This window comes from Gymnoscopelus microlampas, assembly GCF_963454915.1.
Source record: "Gymnoscopelus microlampas genome assembly, chromosome: 3".
NCBI classification, from domain to species: Eukaryota; Metazoa; Chordata; class Actinopteri; order Myctophiformes; family Myctophidae; genus Gymnoscopelus; species Gymnoscopelus microlampas.
The window spans coordinates 22,710,888-22,720,913 of record NC_139940.1 but is presented as its reverse complement, the minus strand read 5'-3'; the positions used below and the strand labels follow the sequence as shown (position 1 = coordinate 22,720,913).

At 41.3% G+C, this 10,026-nt stretch overlaps 1 protein-coding gene across 1 annotated transcript; it reads left to right on the top strand.

Annotated features, from left to right (window-relative positions):
• Positions 1-433: 433 nt before the first annotated feature.
• On the top strand, positions 434-8,110 carry nr1d2a (nuclear receptor subfamily 1, group D, member 2a). Its single transcript, XM_084052596.1, has 8 exons — positions 434-860; positions 3,825-4,043; positions 4,180-4,268; positions 4,461-4,605; positions 4,798-5,498; positions 5,642-5,827; positions 6,052-6,262; positions 6,645-8,110. Exons 1-8 carry the CDS (start codon positions 830-832, stop codon positions 6,842-6,844), a joined length of 1,782 nt encoding a protein of 593 aa, XP_083908722.1. The 5' UTR covers positions 434-829; the 3' UTR covers positions 6,845-8,110.
• Positions 8,111-10,026: the final 1,916 nt, after the last annotated feature.

The following is a 10,026-nucleotide window of genomic DNA, read 5'->3' as shown; positions in this document are numbered from 1 at the left end:
TTGATCTAACGCTAAACCAGGGGGGGCTAGGTATAGCTATGATCAATTTAGGGAATGAATCATCTGAGCAATATATTTTAATCTTTATTTGACCGCAGAGATGAAAATGTATATGCACCAAAATTCACGTTTCATTTGACAGCAACATGTGGCCAACTCTCTTGAACATCAGCATCACGTTGCCGTGTTTGTCTTTCTTGCTGTGTTCTGTTCTGTTGCTTCGCATACATACGTGCCTTGCAACGTGACAGCGGTACAGCAGCAGTACCCCAGTTACGTTCTCACTGAGTTGACTCCGCCCCCAGTGTGCTAAAAGTGTGTCACTGGGTTAAAGTGACTCGAGCGGCCAGGCAAAGGGGCGTGGCCTAGAAAAACACATTATTGAGAACATTTAGTTCTCTGACTACCTAACCGGTCTCATACATCCAGAGACTCTCTTAGGAGCAACAACTCACTTTGCAGTGGAACATTTTCCGAGCATAACTACTACTCGCTATATTCGTCAAGGTTGTGTTGAAGGCTGAAAACGAGATCAGAGTTTGATGTTTTGAAGAATACACTGGATCTGGTCTAAAGACTCGACTTTTTTAATTGAGATTTGAAGTAATGACTATCCTATAACAGAAAATGTTGTGATCTCAAACAGGGGCTCTGAATTTGAGATTATAACTCTGTAACACTGAATGAATGCACTGTGACAACCTCGCACACATTCTCAGTCAGTATTAGTTTCGACTTGTTGTGACACTGACTGGCTAGATCGTGACAGCAGTTGAGTCCATTCAACAACACAAGTTCTTCTGTGAAGATTTCCAGTTCAGACTCAGAGATGCCTGAAGACGTTGGAACAGCAAAGCCTGGTAAGAAAACAATATTTATCAGTTTACAAAAACAATTATAGGCCTACATGGAGATGTATGTTGAAGATGCAAAGTTACAGATGTTCTTCTAGGTTAGACAGGCGTGTACAAGGCTAGGAGAGATGATTAATCACAGCTAGTGTAAGCAAACGTAAAAACCTAGACTACAGCACTAGAATGTATCTCTTGCTGTCAGTTCCGCACACCGGAGGAGGATAGTTAACGTGCTTCGCTACAAAGTATCCTCATGGATTAAACATTAAAGCAAAATAAAATCTCACGACTGATTTTTTTTTCAAATCTGTGATTTGTGAAACAGCATGAAAGTAGCCCCCCCCCCCACTAGAGCGCCGTTTCCTAAACAATTAGCATAAGTAAAATTATTTTTTAGTAATATATTGTTCCTGCTGTTCTTCTACATACTGCCAACCAGGTGAAGAAATGGGTTTGCCATTGCTTTTATATGAAATATCTGAGACAAGGGTTTTATGGAAGATGCTTCTAGACATACTTTGCTAGTTTGACCACTTCAAATGGTCTAATCTTAAAATTGTAACAGAAGAGAGCTTGTAGAATAGGCTATTTTCGGTGTGCAAAATGCTTCCATAGAAGACATGCTGGCTTTTATGGAATCTAAATGACTGAAATCAGTCGTGACGACCGAGAACTTTAATCCGTGTATCCTGCATCGTCTTCATGCATGGCATGGGGTTTCATTCATCGTCCTTTTGGTGTTCAAAATTGTGTTTCTGGATTCTCTTTGTCTTTTGTGTCACGTCATGGTTAAACCAACGCTGGAAACAAACATTCTGATAAAACGCTGATTCTAGTTTGGTCGCTGCATTGTGTGGAGGAGCCATTAAAATGGGGTTAGGAGTACCAGTGTGGCGCTATAATGGGGCATTTGACACAACAACAGTCAATGTTCCGCTCTCCCCTGCCCTCACATGGACCACGAAGCCTAGCCATGTGTCTCTGTGTACACGCTGCTCAGGACTCTCTTCTGATTGGTCCAGGGGAGGCGGTGACGCGGGCATTGCTAATCAGTACGGCGTGTCCTGGCGCAGGGGTAGACTGCAGGTCCAGCGTTGCCACGTTTTGCGAGATAAACAAGCAACTGAACCAGGTCTATGAAAACTAGCCCAAAAGAAGCGAACCCTTCGCCCTTTAAACACATTACATTGGCTATTTGAAAATAGCTGCTAATTTGAAAATAATAATAAATACAATTTGGAATATTTTAATCATTCTAACAAATCTAGTAAGGGGCTCCCTGGCACAAAACATTTTCAGATGGGGGTCAGGTCAGGGGGACAATTACATATTAATTTGACATGAATATATTTGGGAACTACTGGTTAAAATAGTGAAGCAAGGCCAAAGAAGCAACTACACTTTAGAAACAAGCCCAAAAAAACGCGACCAGCAACTACCAATATTTACAAGCAACTTCACAGAAAAATAAGTTGCTTTAAGCGGACATGGCAACACTGTTCAGGTCCACGTGAGACAGACGCGGTCCTTGTGTGACCTAGATTTGTTCTCTCTTTTAACGAACGCATGACAGGCAGTGGTGGAAAGTAACAAAGTACATGTGATGTGCTCAAGTAGGCTACTGTACAATTTTGAGATAATTTTACTTTACTGGAGTATTTCAAATTTTAAATTCTTTGTACTTTGTACAAATATTGTATTTTTACTCCACTACAATTGTTTGGAAACTTTAGTTAATAGTTACTTTGTAGATTGTGATTATTATTACAAAACATACATTTACCACTCCAGCCTTATATACATACTTTGGCTATTTGAAAATAGCCTCTCTATAAGGCTTGTAGATCTGCTATTTTCAAATGATTTGTATACATTTGAAAACTCGAAATTGTACATTCTGCATAATGAGTACTTTTACTTTTGGCACTTTAAGTATATTTTTATGCCAATACTTTTATACTTAAGTCATTTTGAATACCGAACTTTTTACTTGTAACAGTATTTTTTTACATTGTGGTATTGATACTTTTACTTAGGTAAAACATGTGAGTAGCCTACTTCTTCCACCACCGATGACAGGTCCACGTGTGGGTGTGGGTTGGGGAACGAGTTGTCCTGGGGTTAGGTAATCAACGACAGCTTTTTACAATAGGTAAAAAGCGGTTGCCAGCAGCTTAGCCATGTGTGACAACATGCAGCATTATTTTTTACCCTTATTACCTTCTCTCCCTTGGTTCACATTACAATCAACACGTGCCTTGCCATGTCAATTAACATGAATAGTTCAACTTATCTGGTTTTGGTTGTGTACTATTAAGATATTTTCTTTCGTGACAAGAAAGGATAGAAGAGGGAAAAAAACGAATTTCATGACATTATATGGTATATAGTCTTGTTTTTGTGTAATTTATGTCATTTTGGTGCACACATTCACTGAATTCCTGATAATTGTGACAGAAATTGTTTGCTTGGCAAAGAAAATGTTACATAATCATTGGATGTGTTCTGCTGCTGTACTGCTGCACTGACCTCATAACACACTCCCATAGCATAGAAGCCCAGGCTCCTTATGTAATAGTCTTATCCAGGATGGTCAAGCAGGTCAATCAATGTGACGAATGAGCAAACCAGGGGTAAAACAGTTTTAAATTCCAATTAAGGCATATCAATGATTATCTGCAGTGTAGCCTTTTTCACTTGTTTGATCATGAAAGTTGGTTGTGCTTGTTTAAACTTTATACTTAAACACAGTTTGCTTACATGGAATGTGTCATTGCGGAAGAAATGAGCAGTGGTGTGCCACAATGCCATTTTAGTGAAAGAGTGTTGTTGCCTTAATGAGCCTATTAAAACAAGTATTTTCTTGCCTTGACATGCCAAACAGAGTTTGAGTTGTGATTTCACCTAATATGTTTTTAAAACAGAAATGTGCCGCAACTAATCATGGCTGTTATATGTGTTCTTCTGTAGGAGGCGTCATAGCCTACATCTCCTCTGGCTCTGCCTCCAGCCCAGAGTCCTGTATGAGCGACAGCTCTAATAGCAGCTACCAGTCAACCTCCCCAACCCTTCCACGCCCCTCGTTGCCCAGTCGGGCTGTGGGTATAGTGGTGGACATCGCTCCCCCTGCGAAGCGAGGCCATGGTGCGGAGAAGACCGGACGTTCGTCTACGAAGAGCAGTATCACTAGTAAGAAGAATTATGTATTGAAGTCAACTCAAGTAATCAATATCCAGGAAATAAACAAATAATATTTCTCATCTACTTTTACGCTACCTGAGGAATTGATTGAGAGCTTAACTTTATCTTATCTTATCTTTTACAGAAATCAATGGAATGGTGCTTTTGTGCAAGGTGTGTGGTGATGTCGCCTCAGGTTTCCACTACGGTGTCCATGCCTGCGAGGGCTGCAAGGTGAGACAAGCTCCGTTTCTCCTGGAATGCTGCAAAGCCATTCTACTAGTTTGATTCTTTCAGTCACTCAACAGCACTGAACTGCTTGTAATGTAGTAGCATTCTATTGGCCAGTGAATAAGAGGGCGTAAAATTGTTTACCACGTTGCAGTAGAGGCTAAATAGCATGTGTGAATCTCTTGGATTCTCCAGGGTTTCTTCCGGAGAAGTATTCAGCAGAACATCCAGTATAAGAAGTGTCTGAAGATGGAGAACTGCACCATCATGAGGATCAACAGGAACCGCTGCCAGCAGTGTCGTTTCAAGAAGTGTTTGGGCGTTGGCATGTCCAGAGATGGTGAGAATAATATTATATTAATATTATGTTTATATTAGAGTACAAAAGAATTACACGTTTTAGGGAAAGTGTACAAGACAGGTCGGAGACCCCTCGGGGGGCTTACACCAGGTCGTGCCAGGAAGGACAGGGTGAAAGAATGCTCCTTGTAATGCTGGCAATCAATTCATCAGTCATTATTGACCTTTCCAGCTGTCAGATTTGGCCGCATCCCAAAGAGAGAAAAGCAGAGGATGCTGCTGGAGATGCAAAACGCCATGAACAACATGATGAGCAACAACAGTCAACTACACAGCATGCTGCAAGGCCGCCAGAGCCCGCCCCTCCCCATGGAGGCCCTGCCCAACGACTGCGGCACATCCTCCTCTTCCTCCGTCTTGTACTCCAACCCCTCGTCTCCACAGTGTCCCCAGGACTCGGAGTCTGTGGTTTCCATGGACACCAACACTAGCTCCTCCTCCTCCTCCTCCTCCTCCTCCTGCTCTTCTGACAGTGGCGAGGATGAGGCGCCCAGGCAATGCCGTGACGTGTTCGCTTATGGCCAAAAGGAGTCGCCGCGACAGGTCCAAGGCTACCCCTCGCCGGTGCCAGTTGCCGTGGAGACGCCAAGCGTCAGTCGTACGGACGAGCAGCACGAGAACTGGAACCACTGGAACAACGTCAGCGCGGAGCATTACCAGCATGGTCACAACAGTAATGGCCAACACATCACTAATGCTGCCTACAGGGAAGAGAGGAGAGTTCACCAGCAGCCTCAGGTGAACAGCAGCCTGAGCTGTGAGGTTCCAGACGGCGGCCACGGCTTTCAACAGAGGCAGCACAACATGAATACACCAACCGTCTTCAGTGGTTACAATGGACCAAGCAGCAGTGTGGACCAGCGAGCACACTTGGTGGGTGTCGGCAAGACTTCTAGAAACTTTACAAATGAATCTACTATAGATACATGGTTTGCTAGGTTAGATGGCATTACATAGGTATGAATCGAATTGTGGCATTTCACCAATGCTGATAGCTCTGCTGTCTATTTGTCCAGGTATGTACTATGAATGACTCCCCCTTCGTGGACCCACACAAGCTCGGCCAAGAGATCTGGGAGGAGTTTTCCATGAGCTTCACTCCTGCTGTGCGGGAGGTTGTGGACTTCGCCAAGAGGATCCCAGGCTTCCGTGACCTACCTGAGCATGACCAAGTCAGCTTGCTAAAAGCTGGGACCTTTGAGGTAAGAAAGCAAACATGCCATGTCTAAAAATATGTTATTTTGTGCATGCTTTGAGACCGTACAAGGGGACCTTTTGAAATACTCAGTTAGTGATGTGGCTTCTGAATATAGCCTCAACTGTAGCTCTCTCTAGCAGTCTTTCTTTATTTTTCTTACCATTACTTCAAAACATGACCCTTATAACACACTCTTGCTCTCTTTTGGCCCTTCCCCTTCATGTGTAGGTGCTGATGGTGCGCTTTGCCTCTCTGTTCAACATGGCTGAGCGAACGGTGACCTTCGTAAGTGGCAAGTCGTACAGCCTGGCGGTGCTGCGGTCAGTAGGAGCTGGAGAGCTGCTCAACTCCATGTGCGAGTTCAGCGAGAAGCTGGCAGCACTGGGGCTAGACCAGGACGAGATGAGCCTCTTTACGGCCGTAGTGCTCGTCTCAGCTGGTAAGGATACTGGAACATAAAAGTAGACATTTACTGTATATAATATATATATATACACACACACACACACACACACACACACACACACACACACTCACACATTCGTGTTTACATTATATATAGTGTGTGTGTGTTATAAATATAGTTGTATGTGGCCAAACATACTGTACATGGTGGAGTATTAACATGCCTTCGTGTAAATGGTCTGTTTGGACCCATCAGATTGTATTTGACAGCTGCATGGCAGCATTATAGAAACTAGGAAAATGACGGCCTTTCACTTTTTGTTAATGAAAATTCATTTTGAACAAAGTAGTTAAAGTGAAATCTTAAAATCAGTTGTTCACCAACATTGACTTTTCTCTTTTTGTCTTTGGATCAGATCGCTCAGGGATCCAGGATCTAAACTCTGTGGAGATTCTGCAGGACAATCTGATCCGGGCACTGCGCAACCTGGTCATGAAGAACCATGGTGACGAATCAGCCACCACCTTCACTAAGCTACTGCTGAAGCTACCTGAGCTGCGCTCTCTCAACAACATGCACTCAGAGGAACTGCTCTCCTTCAAAGTGCACCCTTAAAAGGTTTCTGAAGGGCACAGTTCTATTCTCCCCTCATCTCCTTTGACTAAAGGACAGTATTTCCTCCCCACAGTCATCACCACCACCACCACCAGAATCTGCCTCATATTCCCTTGCCCACCACATTTGACCAATCCATTGATGTTTTGTTTCTGGAATGTATTGTAAAGTTATTTTTTATTATATTTTTGTTAAGTAGGCTAGAGGAGGGTCTGATCGAATCTGAAATGTACTGTATGGATAGAAGAAATAGACAGCTAAAGCTTGTTGCACTCACGCACGCGTGTCAGAGGTTCCTAGTTTTTCAGAGTTAGAGGCACCTTTCTATTTTTGAGAGCTAGAAGAGTACTTACGTATTTGGCTATATGAGAGGATAAAGTGCAGAAAGCCCATTTGGTTTTTACACGTTATTGATTTTATTTTTCTCCAAAAGCCATTTAATTCCAAAGTGTATTTGCTAATGAGCAGTGTGAATGTGAGAAACAGTACCATATAACATACCATATTGAGAGCATGTTAGAAATTGATGTGCGCGCCCTTACTTGGTCCAATATTTAGACCAATAAATGTTTAAGACAGGCAAACTATCAGAAACTGTATATATGATTGTGTGATGATTGCTGCTAATGCATGGCTATCCTTAAACGAACAACTTGACATGGTTCCACTTCCCTTTGCCTTGGGAAACCATTATTTATATAGATATATAAATATAGATGTATAAACATTACAGTTTTATACTGTATATAAAAAGATGTGAAGTGTTTATCTGTATATTGTTGTATTGGGGGATTTTGTATTTGATTTTTGAGGGGTTGTATTTAAGCCCCTGTCAACTGCCTACAGTATATATACCATGCCTCATTATGGGGAGACAAAAACGCCATTTTAGCAACACTACATTTGCACATGGTGTTATGGAACAGCTACCAACCAACTAACTCAAAAGCCACACAGTATCCTAGATCATCATGTATGGGCTACATGTTATGGGAGTTCATGTAAATGCAATCATGCTTAATGCTTTTACATGCTTTGTGTTTTTACTGTTTTTTCAACTTCCACTTTTTAAGAAACTTTTGTATACAACTTTCTGGGCTTTGAGCACAGCACTTATTTTGCATCACATATTACTCATTACTACTTTATTGAAATGTCTGTTTCTTCCACTGGCAACATTGCAATATGTAAATAGCCATGTATATCTTTCATGAACATAGGAATATGAATATATTATAGTATAAATAAATACAAGTGAACCATTAATTGTGTGTTTTTTATTTTTTACCCTTTATTAAAAGTTGAGCCTTAGGTTTAGCAAAGATGGCATCCTGATAATTCATCTTACTTTGCAGATGTCGTCTCATCCAGTTGTGGGGGGGGGGGGGTAATTTGTTTGACTTTATGTCAAATCAGCTCAGTCCAATATCAAGCTTTGAGACTGCAGTGCCTAAGATCTTCCACAAGGTGTTGCTATCAGCCTACTGTGAGGAAACATGAAATACACGGTCTAGGATTTCCCCGTGACTCACAGTTTTTCAAGGGGAATGAAAAAAAAACCTGATTTATTCAAATGGACACATAAAAATATTAAGATTGACTTTTATCCTGGCACTTAAGACATCTATTTGCAGCTCTTTGATTTAAAAAATGTGTTCTGTACATTTCAACAAACATTTAGTCTACTTAAAATAAATTCATTTGTGCATGATATTTTAACAGCTTTGGGGTATCTGTAAGATTACAGGAATACTGGCCAACAAAGTCTAAGAGCAAGTGAAACAGAGGTGAAATGGTGTAGTATACCTATCCTACCTGAAATTTTAAAAAATAACTAAGAGAAATAATCTAAACCCATCATGCCTGTTTAAATCATACAAAAACAGTTACTGATTTGCCTTTGTAGGACCTTTAAATCAATATTATTTGGTGAAATGACCCTTCAATAACACAGTGGTCACAAAGAAGTTACAAGCCAGGCCTAACAAAGAGTCTGGGGCACATCATTAACAACACCCAAAGAAGAGATATTGTCCAGCTGCTAAGGCCATCTTTGAGGCTTGTTTAGGACAGGATTTAATTGATGACATTTTTATCTTTAAAAAAACGTATTGAAGCAGATTGTCAGAGACAGAGTGGGCATCACAGAGGTTATCTTTTGGTGCCCTGGAGTCTGTCTGTTGTTAAGGGTGATTATTTCTAGGTTATTTCTAGGTGAGAGATTAATGTTCATGACTTGTGCTTGTTTTGTGACTCACCATATCCCCCAAAAAATAGTTAAAGATGCTAAAATCTCCAACAAGGCACAACAATTGAATCAATATCCAATCTGATAAAAAAGAATAGTAACAGGAAATGGATAAGAAAGGTATAATTACAGTCATATAGCCTAGCTATCTTCATCAATGCATCAATAATATCAAGGTTGCTAACAGAGAATAAAATAAATTCAAGAATCACGTTTCATAGTCAGCTTTATGAATTCATCATTACTGACATGCATCATATCAGGGAATGCAATAATGTATTTGTTCTTTGCATGCCTAATGGACACTGGTAGATTGTTTCAGTTGCACACTCTGTAGCATTGTTTACACTGTTTAAATAATTAAGTAGGCCTACAACATTTCGCACCTGTCTAGGTGAGAGGAGAGCTCCATTTTGTCTTGTTGTTCTTTTGAAGAAAGCTGAAATGGCCAGCTACTGTACAATTACTGAATCCATGCTGCTCTTATTGTATCGATGAGATTGGACCATCAATACTCTCTCAAATTCCTGCGACACCCTTGTGCCACTTGAGTATCTTTGAATGAAGCCCAAATGTCACCATTACAGTTCCAAAACATGACAGGTTGTGTGTAGATGTTTACAATTTCCCGAAATACCTTTGCAAATGTCTTCAGTTTGCATTATAGCTTACTAGAGTTTCGGGGGGCTACGCCCCCCTCAACCCCAGCCGCGCACGGGGCCCAGTGGGCCGCGTGTATATTGGGGTACTGAAATTGCTGGAGTAAAACTGTGGAAAAGTTAAAAAAAAAAAAAAAAAAAAATTGAAAAAAATATATTTTTGATGTTTGAGGGGGACCCCCGCGGACCCCCTGCTGGTCTACGGACCCCCTGTGGAGTGTTGGGACGCGCGGGGACCCCCCTGGAACATGGCGGTTAAATTGCTGGAGTAAAAC